Genomic DNA, 15846 nt, shown 5'->3' on the forward strand with positions numbered 1-15846 from the left:
AAGATATAAATTGTAATCGGCACGTTTATAAATTGGGAGCACAATATGAAAGCTTCTGTTTAAACACGGCCTGTTTTTAAATTATGAAGTGAACATGTGAACACAGTGGTGGTTCTCAGAATGGCTTCTTATTGAGTTTATTTTAACTGCTCAAATGCCTTGAGAATTCCCTTTGTAGCATTGTTTTCCAGAGAACTGGGTTCACGGGTAGGAGTCAAAATGCAAATTTGGAATGCTGCGGTTGCTAAGATTGTTAAGGATTTAATGAAAAACGTAAGTTTATTAAAACATGTGAGGCAAAAGTTTTGATTTAGGAAATCTGCTTCTTTTCATCATTGGTTCCTTCCTCATGTCTTCTCTCTCTCAAAAACTTCCCTATTGCTATTTCCGAGGCTGGGGCCTGACTGTCCTCTCTGTGAGAAAACCTCGCTATTAGAAAAGCTTTGCGGTGTTTAGAATGTCCAGGGTATTAATTTTTGCTTGTTTTCTGTCATGTCCTTCAGCTGAATTCCAGACCGGTGGCCAGCAGAAGGAGCCTGCCCCGAGCCTGGAGCCGAAGCGCCCCCCGCCCCCTCGGCCCGTGGCTCCTCCTGCCCGTCCCGCTCCTCCGCAGCGCCCCCCTCCGCCCTCAGGTAACGCGGGCACCTTTCCAGCTGCTCGGGAATATTTGCTTTCACGTCTGTGCAGGGACTTGAAAGTGCATATCCAAACTGCATATTACACTTTGTGCTCATTGGTTTTTTACTTGAAATGTTTAATTGCTGCATTTAAAAGCAATAGCAGCGTGGGAAATAACAGCATTTTTACCATTTAAATATTATTAGTGAATAAGTTTATAAAAACTTATTTACACATTTTTAAAAAGGTGAAATTTTATAGCAATGTTTATTCAACATTTTCATTTTTTATAGCATCTATTTTAAATAAAATAGAAATAGACTTATGCATTCATTAGTTCATTGCTGTTCCTTTAATTTTGTCATCAGTATATATGTGTTTTATCATGTCCAAGTTTTTAATGTAGTGTTCATTTGGATCACCTGACAGTGTGAACAATTGAGCACTAAGAGAAACTGGATGTTCAGAAGCATTTGGGCAACATAGTTAATAACAAACTGACCCTTGTGATTTTTAACTTTCTCGTTCTTTTTCTTCCCTTCTACTACACTGATATTTTTTATTATTGCTGCATTCATTTCTTAAATACTGTCAGGCGGTAGGAGTCCTGCACCTGCTAGAAAAGAATTTGGAGGTAATGATTTTAATTGTTTTTGAATATGTCTGCATAGCAAAACTGCTGTGGGAATCTGTTGTGAGGATAGTTAACATGATGATTTCCGAGGCTCTAAAAATGGGCAATTCTCAAAGTTACAGAACTGGATAATTCATGAATGTCACTGTCATTTCTTTCTTCCCCCTCTGAACTACGTTTGGCTTTCTGGTGAAATGGTTATTTCTCCAGAAGTTATTTCAAAGTCAGAGATGAAGGTTTCCAATTTTTATTACTTTGTCCTGGGTGAATACATCCAGTTAACTTTGCTGCAAACTGCTTCTTCAAAGTAGTCTTTGTCCTTCTCTGGCCCACATTTTGCTGTCCTGCTTGGACTTAAATCAGCTCATCAATACATGAGAGAGGGTGAGAATTGCTAGTGGCACTTCCAGGCACTGCCCCTCAATTGGTAGGAAGGAGGGATTTTTGACAAAATGCTTCTAAAGTTTTGAGTAATCTCAGAAAATACATAAGCTATTTAAAATAGTCTGTAACTATCAGCTGACTTTGGTGTCAGGCAAAAATGTACTTGGCTCTTAGATACTGGTGAGACAAGGAAGTTTTCATGCCCAACGTGTAGTATTTCAGATGAATTAAAATGCAGCAGCTTTAGGAAGCAGTTGATAGACCACATTCAACCTAGGTGACATTTAATTAATTGTTCTCCAGTCCTGCGTAGTTTTCTGTGCACTGACACAATCCTGTTTGCCTAGTTTGTCTCAATTGTGCAAAGACTAGTCAGTTGTCTTCTTTTATCATCTTTCCCAACATAGCTTTCCATAGAGTTGTAACTTGCATAAAACTTGCTTTTTATGCAATTATTTGAGACTGTAGTATATTTTTTCATGTATTATTCCAACCAAAAGCTCTTTGCTTTTTTCTGCTCTCCATTTTCCACTCATGGTGTACATGTGTAAGCATAAAGACTGATTTTCATGGGCATCTGAGCTCAGCTTCAAGCAAGTTAGCACAGGGCTGCAACCAAAATAAATGTCCTTACGGACTACTTTAGTGAGGAAAGGGCACCTGTTTCTCTTTCCTAGGAGGAAGGCTCTTAAAGCTTTGTGGAAATATCCTTGTATAGTGTGTAAGCGGATCAAACTTTTGAGTTTCGACGTCTATAGCGCATGCAAAGAGACACTGATCATGTCCTTAAAATGTTGTGCCTTTTAAATGTTATTTTTTTTCCTCGCACCTTTTGACCTTTTTACCCAAGTGCTTCAGTCCCTTCAATGCCCGTGGCACTTTTTCTAATGGCTCAGTATGCTTTGAAGATGGGAGAAGGATTTGGGCATCTAAGTGTTTTAGTTTGGTCATATTTTATATCAGAAGTAACTCAGAGTTCAGGTGAGCAAGGCTCTGCACTCCTTGCAGGGCTTTACAACGTGCAGGCCTTTTGTATGCTAATACCAAAAGACATTCACTGAGGATTCTGTAAGCTCCAGTTGTTTATAGTTAAAAAGTTTCACTCCGTTTACCCTATTATTTTTTAATACATTACAGATTAAATTTTCAGAGGACATTAAAAACTATAAAGGCCACTAATTGTCAACTGAAGTTAATAAATAACATTTGTGGGTTTTTTTCCTTTTAATGCTAGTAGTCAGTTTTCCTGATTGGTTCAGCCAAAGCTTTTATCATTGGTTTAAACTGTTTTTCATTGTGCCTAAGATTGAAATATTCCCATGCTACCCTTTATGATAACATTATCACAGCAGGACACTTTTGCTTTCTCGCTATTGAGGAGTGTTAGGAGGAAGTGAAAGCTCAGGTATTTACCTTATGTGCCGTTTCTCTCCATTGTAGTGAGTGTTTGTTAGCTTGCCGAATCCTCATGCCCAGAGATCTTGCTCCCTCTGGTGGCCCGAAGTAGGAACGTGTGCCCGTGTCTCCCTGCTGCTGGAAGGAGCTGGCTTTAGTCCTCCTCCTGCACAAAACAAGAGCAGTGGAATGTTGTCAGGCAGTGCCCTACTCCTGTGCAGCCTCACTGCTGCTCCTCTCACAAAGTCATTCACGGTCAGAAACTTGTGATGGGAATTGGCAGAGCCTGGGTCTCAGCCAGAACAGGTAACACATGCTAGGGTTTAGCATCTCTGAAACAGATGTTCAGCCAGTGCAGAGCTCTAACATCTCTGGAGACGGTCCCATTTCAGCCCCATGTGCAGCCTTCACTCTGCCCACTCTGTGACAGAGCTCACAGATCACAGATCTCATACGAGGGCTCGTGTTGAGAAAGCAGGAGGCTGTGTCACAGCTAAGGGATACCTTCAGTGCTTCCATCATGTCTAGGTCATGCTGTGTTTGTGCCATACCCTTTTAGGAACCTGGTACATGCTTGATGATATTGCAGAAATAAAGTAATTCAGCATGGTTATGCATGATTGAAAACCTTTCTCTCAATCTGAACTGTTAAACCAATTGGTACAGCTGTCTCAAGTGCACAGTGCTGTGTAGAGGCAGCTCAGTAATACAGCTCTTCAAGATAACATACATTATATGAAGTGGGAAGTATTGCTTTATCACATTTCCTATTCAGATGTACCATGGCAGAAACAGACTACTCAGTGTTCTGAATGACAGGGATGAGGCTTAATTTTGCAGGGTACAAGTGCTGTGCTCATTTATTCCCCAGTGTTGGAGTACAGGTCTGTGCTCTGCTCATGAGGCTCAACACTGGCATGTCAGATCACACTGGACAGCTGAACGTTTTTGTGGAGAGTGAACATTCTGAAGGAATGAAATTCACTTTCAACTGTAATGTAAAATTAAGATAATAGATGTTATTAAACGTGATTTTACTTGATGATTTGTAATTCACACCAGTCTGGTCCCCATGCTGCTACAAACAGTTATTTCCTACATGTGACTGTAATCTATCTAGACCAGAGTTAAATTGTGTAAAGCTGTCTTGTGGCAGTGTTCTTTCTGTTTTTTCTTTCTCAATCTACTGCTTTTCTTATGCTATGTACAGCTTCTCTTCTTTCTCTGAAAAGGTCTTGGAGCTCCTCCCAGTCCTGGGGTAGCTAGGAGAGAAGTAGAAGGTAACATAACAATTTTTGTATTCTAGAAATGGATTTCTAATTTAACATCTGAGTAATATTATTGCTCTTGTGAGACTAAAGGTGGTTTCATTAACATATTTATCATGTAGGATCTTTCTTCTTTTATTTAGCATAGCTTTCACCCAGCCAGGTTGCTTCCTGGCTTTCAGTGGTGGTGGGAATTGTTACAGAAGGCATTTATGAAAAGCTAAGTGAAAACTTAGAGAGCTCTAATCAAGAAGGCCTTTAAGGCTGACCCTCAGAGGAAGCTGTAACTGGCTGGTCATCAGTGTGGCCATTATACCTTTAACTAAATCAGGAATCTAGGGAGCCTGACTTTTCATCAAGGACTATGTATGTTCATATATTCTGGGGAGAGAAACTTCCATTTAAACTATTTGGTCTATAATTTAATATTTTGCCTCTTTCTAAAGAGCACAGTGTAGGTGTTTTGATTCTGATAGCCAGCTGTGTGTAACACACAGTTATGGGGAGCATTCCTCTTGTACCATTCTGGTTGGAGTACATGGGATTACTGCTGGATGGGTCCTGTTTAGCCATGCCAGCAGAGTCATGGACTTGGGTTTCTTCCTTGTCTCTCAGGAATGTGTCCTTCACAGCAAATAATAATACAAGTCCTAATAAAATCACTGGCAGAGTTTCCTCCTGTATGCTAAAATTAATTTTGGCTGCATTGCTGGTTTATTTTTCTAAATTAGCAAAACCACTCTATGCGTAGAATATCTGAGCTTGGAAGGCACCTTTGGTGGTTATCCACTCCAGCTTCCTGCTCCAAGGAGGGTGAATTGACACCAGGTTGCTCAGGCTGGGAGCTGCTTCACTGCGAACAGCACCCAGAAACCCATTCTGACTGCTTCCTGGGCAGTCTGATAGCTGGAAGCTGATTTGATAAACTGTGTGGTGCACCACAGGGTTCCACTTACTGTCACTGGCATGGTGACTTTGCCTTCCTGGGAAATAAGCAGCAGAAACTCAAGCCAGAATCCTAAGCCTCCCTGCCTGTTAGAAATTGTGGACTTGTCTGAACTAAAGGTATTTTTTTCATCTCTTGCACGTTGAATGTTGCATGTGATGGTTGCCATCAGCGTGGCCATGGTGAAGCTGGGGCTATAACACATTTATCCCAAAAATACAGAGTGGGGTCAGGAACTGTCACATCAGTTCTTTGTTTTAACCACTGCTGGTAGAACATCTGCAGAATATACCACCAAACAAAACAGCTTCCAACACGATTGAGAACACAGGGACCTGTACGAGTGGGTGCCTTTAGCTTGCGACAAATAGGATGTGATTTAAATACTCTGGAATAAAAAGGGTCAAATTGCTTCACGTGTGCCGTGGGATAGGAGTGTGTTAGTGACAGCTGGTGGCATATGTAATAAATTTTGAAAAAATCACTGGTATCTCTTTGCTTCCCTTCTCAGTAGCAGTAATGTAACATTGCCCTCTAATACCCATTTGTGGCTTATCTAACACAGATAATCTATTTGTTTTTCATGCTTCAAAGCACAAAAAAGCCCTGGAACACAAAGAAAAGATAACTTAGGTAATAGACACATGCCTTGTACTAACTGTAATACATACAGAAGTTGCTTTTGAAATAAGTGCTGATCTCTAATATCTGTTACAGTTCGTAATCAGCCTCCACATTCGGCGGGTACAACCAGACCGGTAGGTTTTGTTTTAAGATCATTTTCCTGCTAAGTGTCTGCTCTTTATTACATCGAGGTTTCTGTTAGTCACAACAGATGTAAGAAATCTACACGGTGGACTGCTCAGTTTACAGTTTCTGTGATTGAGTTATCTCTACACTTTTTGTCCGTTGACTGAAAGTACTGTGGGATGGGGGGGAACCACAATGTACGTTCAGACTGGATGTGACTTGATTGTTTTGCACTCTGCAATCACATAACAGGCTCCCGAATACACATTTTACATCTCCTTTCTAATCACTGCCAAGTTACTCTTTTTATTGTATGTCCTTACTGATTTGGTGTGATAAAAGGCTTTCTCTTCTGTCCTGGAACATAAATCGTGCCCGCAGTTAATTGCTTGCAGGGCATTAATGGATTACATATGCAGTTGACATCTTATGATTACTTGATGTGTTATGGAGTTTTGTACCTTGTTTTAAAAGACTAATTTTCATAAACACCTTTATGCAAAAATGAAACATTCAAAAGTTTCAGCAAATATTAGTATTGTGTTTCATTCCTTTATTTGTGGAACTGAACTGAAGGAAGGGAATGAAGGGATTTACAGGCATTCAAATGCTTCACTCCACACAGGAAATCAAGAGATGAAATAGATCTGCCTAGCTTTTTCTTACCAGTAGCAAGTAGGAGCCTTATGTGAGGGAAGAGTAAAGTGTTTTTATAGCTGCAGGTCTTCTTGAAGAATTACTGAGTAATGGGGTTGTCTGTTGGTAATTCTTTGACTTTGCAGCATATTCCAATATTGGAACTGCTCTTGAAAGTCTCAATTGAAGTAAATTTTACAGATTCATTTTTCTCAAAGAGATTGATTCTCACAGTGAACAATTAATGGTCTTGGCTTTTTTTTTTTTTTTTTAATTTTTATTTTTCTGGAAATGTTAGATGGCCTCTTCTAAAATTTCAACAAAGAAAAACTGGTATATATAGGAAAGAATGTATTACTTTTTCACTTTGTGCTTGCCTTTGTCTCAGGTGGTTGTTGGAATTTATTTCAAGGATTTCAGGACCAGGGACAGTAGCTACAGTGTGTACTGCTTCCCACTGAGGGATCCTGAGAGCTGGTTTACACTTTCCTTCTTTTCTGTTCCTTTTTGGATATATTTTTATTTTTTAAAACTACATTTTGGTGTATAATCCAATCATCCTCCTGCCTACTATCAGAATATTAAAAGAAATAACAAAATGCATCTTGGCAATCTCAGATCAGATTGCAGATTCAAAAATTCAGATAGGAATTTATGAGATGAGGTGGCTAAAAGAGTTCAGAACATTGGTAAATGGACACAGCGAAGCACAAGGAATCATGTAATATACCAAGACTTATCTAGTAAAACTAAGATCAAGAATGATACTATTTTTTATAGTATTTGCTTGTTTCTAATATTTTTTGTGTACAATTGTGCAATGGAATTTGCTCTGAAAACCATTTCTAGAATGTCCTCTGGTACACAACATTTTACAGGAAACAAATCTTACAAACTTGTCTCACAATCCTTCCTGTCTCACAGTCCTTTTTATCCCAGGGCCTTTTATTCAGCTTTCACTGCGTTTTTTGTAATTTACTCTACTTCAGTTGTAATCTGGAATAGCTTCCTGTGTCTATTCAAATACTGATGTAGACTTTTAAATTTACATTCCCAGCATATTAACTTCTATTCCATCAACGTCAGGAAGACTTCAGCCTTCAGATGACGCAGAGTGTGTGTTTCATTAATACTGTTTGATGAGAAACAGACCTCCAAATAAAGTAGTTGCTCTTGTTGGTTTTGTTGCTTACAATTCACGGACTTAGGTAAATTATCTTACCATTACTAGCAAAATAATAACTGTTTCTAGCATTGTTGCACAGGTAAATATTTATATAAAGTTGAAAAGCATTGTAAAAATCCTTTGCTTTGAATTGAACCATCATCAGGTTTTGTTCTTGCATGTGCACAAAAAAATCAGCTGAGCAGCTGTTATCAGAGAATTTATTTTTCACAGAATCGTGATGATTCTGAATCATTTAGCAGTAGATGACTGCAGATCCAAAGCTGAACTAAAATACTTTCTTTTTACCAACTTTGCTGTCAGACTGTTCCTCCTCGAGCTGGAGTTATCAGTGCCCCACAAAGCCATGTCCGTCCCTCGGGGGCAAGACCAGCATCTGAGACTCAGAGCAAACCAGCTGAACCACCAAGGGGTAAGTTTCCCTTACAAGTTAAATACAAATGTCACTGTTCAGTCAGGCACTACAGTCTGTGGTTTGAATGCTTTGTTTTCAACAGATGTCTCTACTTTTCACTAGGAATTAAGATTCTTGGATGTAATAGCGTTTGGTAGTTTGTGTTAAGCATCCACCAGTATTGCATTTTTGGATGCTAGTCTCAAGATCACGTGAGATCTTGACCCATAGATTTCATGGTACCAGAAAAACAGTGCAAAGATTGCAGGGTTTGGTCTGAGCTTGCTGGTGTGTCCCATTCTGGCCATTGATGGGGAGATCTATGCATTGGTAGTTCTGTAATCATAAGATTTGGAATAGCATTTCTGTCTGACTCTCAAAGCAACTTCCTAAACTTACAGTTTAAAAAACCCCCTTATGTTAGTATGTATAAAAATACACGTTTTATAATAGTGACTTCCAAAATACTTTTCAATAGAACTGAAATACATTTTGGAGTGACATGGTTTGTGTTTTGTGTAAAATCACAGCATGGTTTGTGTTGGAAGGGACCTTGGAGATTGTTTAATTCCAAGCCCCTGCCTATGGGCAGGGCCACCTTCCACCAAGCCCCATCCAGCCTGGCCTTGGGCTCTTCCAGGGATCCAGGAGCAGCCACAGCCTCTCTGGGCATCCTGTGCCAGGGCCTCCCCACCTTCAGAGGAAAGAATTTCTTCCTGATATCCCATCTAACCTTGCCCTCTGTCAGCTTAAACTTAAGTACCAGTTTTTAATAGAGATCTGCTGAGTTTTTGATTTCCAGTTCCGCTGCCGTGAACACCTGCTGTTCTTACAGCCCCTTCTCTGCAGTTCCCTCCGGTGCTTCCCCATCCTGCCATCCTTAAGATTCATTACAGCTCCTTACCATGAAAACCACTGCACATGTACTTCCAGGCTCACCACTGCTTCCTGAACCACTAAAGCCTCAGGCTGCTGGACCTGCTCAGCCCAGCACTCCTGTGCTAAGGATGCAGGAGCCCCTGATCCCTGTGGCACCGCACCCCTCTCAGGCAAGTGCCCCGCAGAGTCTGGAGCCCCCCCAGCCGCCGCCTCGTAGCCGCTCGTCTCACAGTTTGCCTTCTGAACCTGCTCCCTCCCAGCAGCAAGTAAGTAAAAAAATACAACCCTGCAGCTACCTTCTTTCACTCTGTAAATTAACATAGCTTGTACTGGATGCTGCAGGTTTTTGAGGAACCCCTAAGGCGAGCACAGAAACAAAAATTAGGGTCCAAGGATTGGATTCCATGGTTGTGGGGCTCAAGGAGAGTAATAATTGCTTGGGTATTGTCCTTGAGTAACTAACATCTTAGATACTAAACATTGAATTTAGGACTTCTTATGATGGCCTTACAGTTTATGGACAGCTCTGTCTTGAAATTATGTTGTCATTTGGCAACTTTGTATGGAAAAGCACTAGATCTAAGAAATCTGATTTGATAATTATATGTGCATGACAAGCGGTACAGTAAGTAGCTAGCACAGGTTTTAAATAGTTATTGCATGATGTGGTGCTTTGTTGGTGATCATTCATTGAAGGGAGATGATTTTGATAAATAAGTTAATAAATCAACATATTAATAAATACTTAAGAGAAACAGAATTCTCCCCATTCCTCAGTGTCAGTTAAAATACAGAAACCTATCCACATACTGTGGAAATTTGATACAGTAACATTAACTTTCTGTTCTCTGGGATCATTTAGACTGTTATGATAAACATCAGCTTCTTCTAGGAAAAGCCATAGTTTCTTACTACTTGAAAATGCAGAAGCAGGTTTTCAGTGCTGCTCAGGTTCTTTTCTTATGCCTGTATCTGAAGCCCTTTTTTGCTACAATAGTTAATGCCTGTTTTGTACCACAGTGAAGCAGCCAAATTCAGTCCTCAGTGAGCTGATTTTTGAATTCAAACTGAAAAAAATCTTTAAATGCTTTTCCTTTCTTTCTCCTGAACCTCTTTCTTTGCCTGTGAACTGCCTTTCATTTTGGAAACTTAGACCAAAAAGTGCACTTTTCTGAGGAAAGGTCTTTAAAGAAGTACAAAGTCTTTTGAGAGGTCGTGAATTCCAAGCCCTTCCTTCTATGCAAATCTTGATTATGATATTGAAGAAATGAAATCTGTTCTTGTAAAAATCATCACTGGTACAGTGTGAATGTTCAGGACTCTATACAATCCATACATTGAAAAAGAGAATTAGTTATTGTAAATAGATCTTCTTTATTGTAAAGAAGGGAGATTCTAGATTTCCACAGAAGGAAAGGCAGTTTGGTTTTTTTCAGCTTGCAAAATGATTACTATAGGTGAGGGATAGTACCGACATAGTTCCCAGAATGAGAGCTGTGGGGCTTTTCATGTTGATAGGTGACTAGAATTAGACCATCCAGGCTCAGATCGTTATAACTTGTCTCCAAAAAGTAACACATTCAGCTGCACAATGGGTGTCTCTATGAACTATCATTAGAATGGACTTGAGCTGGTTTTTTATGACTCTTAATGGTCAAGCTTACAGTAGAAGACAACAGAAGGAAAATGGAGTGTAGTGTGTAGCAAATACTTGTGGTTTGTATTCACAGCTCAAAAAAAGGTCTTTGTGAAAACTTCTGAAAATATTTTTAACATGAGGTTGCTTTGTTACTTGGATTTTCTTCCTAATTTTCCTTCCTCTGATATCTGTTTCTCTTTCACAAGCAGGAGCAACCGTCAGGGTAACAGGTATCTAACTATTTACCAATCTTGTATGTGGCCTCCATCCATTCGAGCAGAAAAGATGTATGAATGTTGTTTTCATACATCTGCAGTCCCATCCCCGTTAAAAACCACCTGTCTGCATTCATGGGTTGACTGTCATACCGTAGTTTGCTTTTTCCTTTCATAGTGCACTTAAAAATGAGACTGCTTTTATTAGGGCCAGAGCAACTATTTTGTGTCATCATCTTTTTATGAAACAGTTGGACCCTCGCCTACGTTGCTTAGTCACTGCTGAGCCTCCTGGTCTCAGTCTGTTCAGGGAAAAAAAGATCAGTGTTGACAATAAATGTTCTCTTTAATGCAAATAAATCCTGATGCTATTGCACTGCCAAATTCTTTTTCAAAATAAATCCCATATATCACATTTCTCAAGGAACAAAGAGCTTACTGTGACCCAAAGTAAAACAAACTGTTACACTTTTAAAAACACTTGATTCCAGAATTACTCAAAGCAAGTTTTTACTTAGAATGAGGAGCAATTTGGATTCAGAGTTTCTTTGGGATCTTGTACTTTCAAATGACAACAGGACTTAACCAGTTGTGTGGTTAAGTGCCAGGCTGCATTTGATTTCTCTTTCTTCTACAGTTCAGTTTTTTACATTTTTCCCAAAGTTACCCAATGCCTTTGGTTTTAATATTATTCTGCATTAAACTTCACCTATAGACAGTCAATTCAGTTGTTTTGGTATATTAAATTTATCTGTTAAAATCATAAAATCTTTTTGTGACATTTGAACTCTTAGAAGCCATTTTTACTTAAGCTTAACTCATTTGATAAGGGAAAGCTCCAAACTCTGTTCTGTCAGTGTGCATACTGAACCAAGTAGATACTCCACCTTTTTGGACAGCTTTTACAAGGTAAAAAATACCTTGCATTATTATTTGAAGCAGTGTATAAAACCAGGAATATTTTAGTTTTAAAAGCTGAGAAATTCTGTGGAGAAAACTGTCTTCTCCAAGGGTAACTTGTTGTTTTAATTAGTGATTGTCCCTTTTCATGCCAAGAAGAGATGCTTACGGATGCCTGCCTACACAGAAACGTCTGACTGCATATACTAATAACACTAATGTTTCCTTTCATTGTGGTGCTTTAATGCTGCTTGTAACATCAGTATGATAAACTCCCAAAAAATGTAACCTGGAGCTTTTAATTTCATGGTTGCGCGGGGCTGTCCCTTGCTTAGAATACAGTATCCCTTGCTTAGAATACATTTCCCGAACATTTTCTTATGCAAAGTTCCCTTAGTGTTTTTTGCTGGGACTGGGACCTGCAGGAAGTAGGTTCCAGCTGCATTCACCACCGAGGAGGGGGGAGTGCTGTTTAACAGCTTACAGGCTTTTCTTAGACGGGGGTTCAGGCTGTTGTTTCTGTTCTAGTTAAAACAAAACTGGGTTGGCATTTCAGCTGAGGAGTGAGAAGGGGGGCAGTAGGAACAACCTGGAATCAGCTGATTCCTGAGCACTTGTTTCCTTTGCAGCAGAATCCCAGCGGGACGTACGGCACTAACCCTGAACCCCAGCTCAGCAGTGACCCTTTTGAAGACCTGTCATTTCAGCTGCTCGTGTCCAAGATGCAGACATCTGTCCGAACATCACCTGCTCCACCCTTAAACCAGAAGGAGTTGATACAGTTGCCTTCAGCAAGACAAAGAAATGTGGATAATTCGAATACTGTAAATTGCATGTCAGCAATGCCTCCTATTCCAACCTTTCACTCATCCCAGGAACATCAGCACAGCTCTCCAAATCCATTTATTACTGGGCTGAACTGCTCAAATCCATTCACTGAAAGAACTCCTAATGCTGGGAACCCATTTAGGACGGAAACACGGGAGTCCAGGATAACCTCACAGGTACTGGTAGGACCTGCTGCTTCCCACCCATTCCCTCCTCTGCCCCCCCCCAGCTGTAACACAAGCAAGCCTCTATTTCCTGTGGATGCAGCTGAAAACACGTTTTGCCTGCGCAGTAAATCTCTCAAGGTAGAAACCGTCCAGCCCAAGGGGTGGGTGACGTTTGACGAGGACGAGAACTTTAACACGAAGCTAAAGCCATCTGCGAGCGTTCCGGATTTTACGCGGCTCGGCTCCGCGAAGCCAGCTGGGTGCCCGGGTTTGCTGGGAGCCGAACACAAGACTTTCCTCGGTTCAGACTTTAACTTTGATGGTGACTGGAGTAAAAGTGCTACTGATTGCTTCTGTACGATGCCAGCAAGAAAGCCACCTGCACCCCCTGTGCCATCCAGAGCAACCATCAACAGGTCCCCTGCAGATCCCTCCCCGGCACCCAAGGTGTCACCAACTCATGGTTTTACAGAAAGATAGGTGGCCAGAGATACAGAAGGTTGTATTTGTTCCTACATTTTATCCAGTAGAATAATTGGGCATTTGAGATTATCCTGCGTGCAATAATTAATTGTTAAATGCACTGAAACTTAACTCTGCTCATAAACAGCCACTTCAGCCTGTGTATAAACTTTGAATGTGTATATATGGTAGAGCACAAAAGATGGTCTGAAGTTAATTAAAATCTCGATGTAATAGTATTTGAATAGACAAAAAGAGAAGAAGGGTGAGCTACTGTCTCACTAAAACCTATCAATCCTGGACACAGATTTTGCTTAGGGAGCTCTTTCATTTCTGTTCTCCTGTGTGGAATTTCACAAGAAGAGGCTCCCTGCTGGCAGCCTCCCCCCTCCCTTTTGACTGTTTTGTTAGTTGATATTTATAAGTATTTACCAAAGAGCTGCCAAAGTTTATGGAGATTTGAATGTTGACAAGTATTGTTTAGAAGCTGTTTAATTTATAACAGAGGCTATGGGTATTTGTAAGGCTTATATTTGAATTTGAGGCACAACAAAAATAGTTTACTTTCAAAATAGAAACAGAACTTTGCATATTAATATATTCAATTAATCTCCTGTGTCAATACATTTCAGTTGTTAAATCCTATTGTGACATACACTCACTAGCACTAATTCAGAATAATTGTTCCATATCATCCATTTATTCATTACTATTTTAACTATACTTATTTTTTCACAAATTGGAAACAGTTGATACAGCAGGCTTTTCCTCAACCTCTGGAAAAGAAACCTCCTTGGCTTTTGAGACAAAAAGCAGTATTTGCCAGTTGCAGACCATGTATTCTGCCAGCCAGGGGGTGAAACAACACGCTTAGATTGTATTTAGAGTAGTGAAATATCCCAGGGCAGCAAGCTTTTGAAACCCTCAAACGCTCTCACAACACCATCCACGAAATAATCCACTATTCCTTCGGACAGCCCCTGGTTAGCCACGAGCTGCAGCCGCCTAGAGGGGTGATAGTGAGTTTTCTATTGCGCTTTTTTCTGTTCAGGTCATTCCAGCTGTACACTTGGAACAGCAGTGGTACTACTTGTGCTTCGGTGTGTGAGTTACCTTGTTTCACGCTGTTGCTGCAGACATCCGTGTGGTTGATGTTTTGGTATATCCTTACATTAGCAAACCAAATTCAGGGGGGAACTTTTGCTAGTGGGAGTCACGTGATAAAATATGTTGTCGAATATTTAATTGTAGTGATTAAAAACTATCTGTCTGAACTGTACCCGGCGTGCGGCTCCTCTGCACTTCACAGGACTGTGGGGGACTACAGGGAATGGTCCAAAATTTCAGGGAATATATATATATCTAGGTGTATGTATGTATATATATATATGTGAGCTGTAGTAAGGCCCTGCCATGTGTTGATGGGAGCAATGATCAACAGCAGATGCTGTGAAAACACAGAGGATGGAGGTGAGACCCACTCCCCATGTGTCCCTGGACTCTCCGGGTTCCCGCTCACCTGTCCATGGCTGTATCCCCCGGGACACCCAGGTATGCCTGAAATAATCCTACCCTTGTGGTCTTTCTCTGTGCCCCTGTGCTACCAAATCCTCCTAAATTGTCAGGATAAATAAAACCCTCTACAAACTGCCTTTTTAGTGTCAGCAAGTTAGGCATTCCTTTATTCTTGGCCAGGCGCTGTGTGACTGACAGAATTCCGGCCTCCACGTGGACACCGATACGGAACTTTTTCACTTATTTATACATTTTTAGTAAACAAAGACATTAAGGTTCATGTGTTCTAAATTACATTATTATCTTTAATTAATTAGTATTCTGTCATTTATTGGTGATTGATTTCTCACTTCTTGTGCTAATTAGTCCATATTTTAAGTCTTTTTTTATCTTTCCTTTTAGTAGGGAATTTCCAGTGCATATACTGAGGCTTTTTTCTGGTATTTTCTGCATAGTGTCCTTGTGATTCGTAAATTCTGCATTCTAGATATCCAGCCTCCCCAGTCCCTCCTTCTCTCCCGGGCTTTGTTCATTGGAAATATCAGAGTTTGTTTATCAAAACTGATCGTTTCGGGTCTTTTCACAAGCTGTCCCCGCAGAAGTAACTTGTAACAACTTCACTAAATACCGCCTGAGAGTAATTTAAGTGTAGTCCACTGCTTATAACTGATATACATATAGGTGATGATTAATTAGAACAATTAATTTAAGAGGTAATTAAAATCCTTATCTGCAGTTAGTAAGACGTTCTGTCGTTCCCCTCACGGGGCCGGGCGCGCGGGCCCTTTAAGGGCTCCCGTGCCCTCACGGGGAGGCCGGCAGTACCACTGCTTATAATAATTGATATAGACATATATAACTGAGGATTATTTAGAACAATTAATGTAAAGGTGATTAAACTCCTTACCTGCACTTAGTAAGACGTTCTGTCGTTCCCCACACGGCGCCGGGCGCGCGGGCCCTTTAAGCGCTCCCGTGCCCTCACGGGGAGGCCGGAAGGGGAAGCGGCGGCGCCGTTGCGGTGGGACCG

General features: G+C 40.5%; 1 protein-coding gene and 1 long non-coding RNA gene across 14 annotated transcripts in view; one reads left to right on the top strand and one right to left on the bottom strand.

The window, feature by feature from the left end:
* Positions 1 to 14580, top strand: part of SYNJ1 (synaptojanin 1) — a 50765-nt gene extending 36185 nt beyond the window's left edge. For 3 of the 13 annotated variants that reach the window (XM_059870424.1, XM_059870443.1, XM_059870509.1), the window contains 8 exons: positions 504 to 632; positions 1214 to 1252; positions 4264 to 4311; positions 5840 to 5878; positions 5963 to 6003; positions 8121 to 8229; positions 9145 to 9356; positions 12474 to 14580. In XM_059870424.1, coding sequence (XP_059726407.1) covers positions 504 to 632; positions 1214 to 1252; positions 4264 to 4311; positions 5840 to 5878; positions 5963 to 6003; positions 8121 to 8229; positions 9145 to 9356; positions 12474 to 13319 — 1463 coding nt within the window. In that variant the 3' untranslated portion in view covers positions 13320 to 14580. Of the gene's footprint in view, positions 1 to 503; positions 633 to 1213; positions 1253 to 4263; positions 4312 to 5839; positions 5879 to 5962; positions 6004 to 8120; positions 8230 to 9144; positions 9357 to 10935; positions 10960 to 12473 lie in introns of all 13 variants that reach the window. The other 10 variants (XM_059870518.1, XM_059870528.1, XM_059870533.1 and 7 more) reach the window with 10 other exon arrangements.
* On the bottom strand, positions 1041 to 15829 carry LOC132339976 (uncharacterized). Its single transcript, XR_009489748.1, has 2 exons — positions 15724 to 15829; positions 1041 to 3197 (listed from the first exon to the last, which is right to left on the bottom strand). It is a non-coding gene; the product is annotated as an uncharacterized LOC132339976 (long non-coding RNA).
* Positions 15830 to 15846: the final 17 nt, after the last annotated feature.

Source organism: Haemorhous mexicanus, chromosome 2, assembly GCF_027477595.1.
Source record: "Haemorhous mexicanus isolate bHaeMex1 chromosome 2, bHaeMex1.pri, whole genome shotgun sequence".
Classification (NCBI taxonomy): Eukaryota; Metazoa; Chordata; class Aves; order Passeriformes; family Fringillidae; genus Haemorhous; species Haemorhous mexicanus.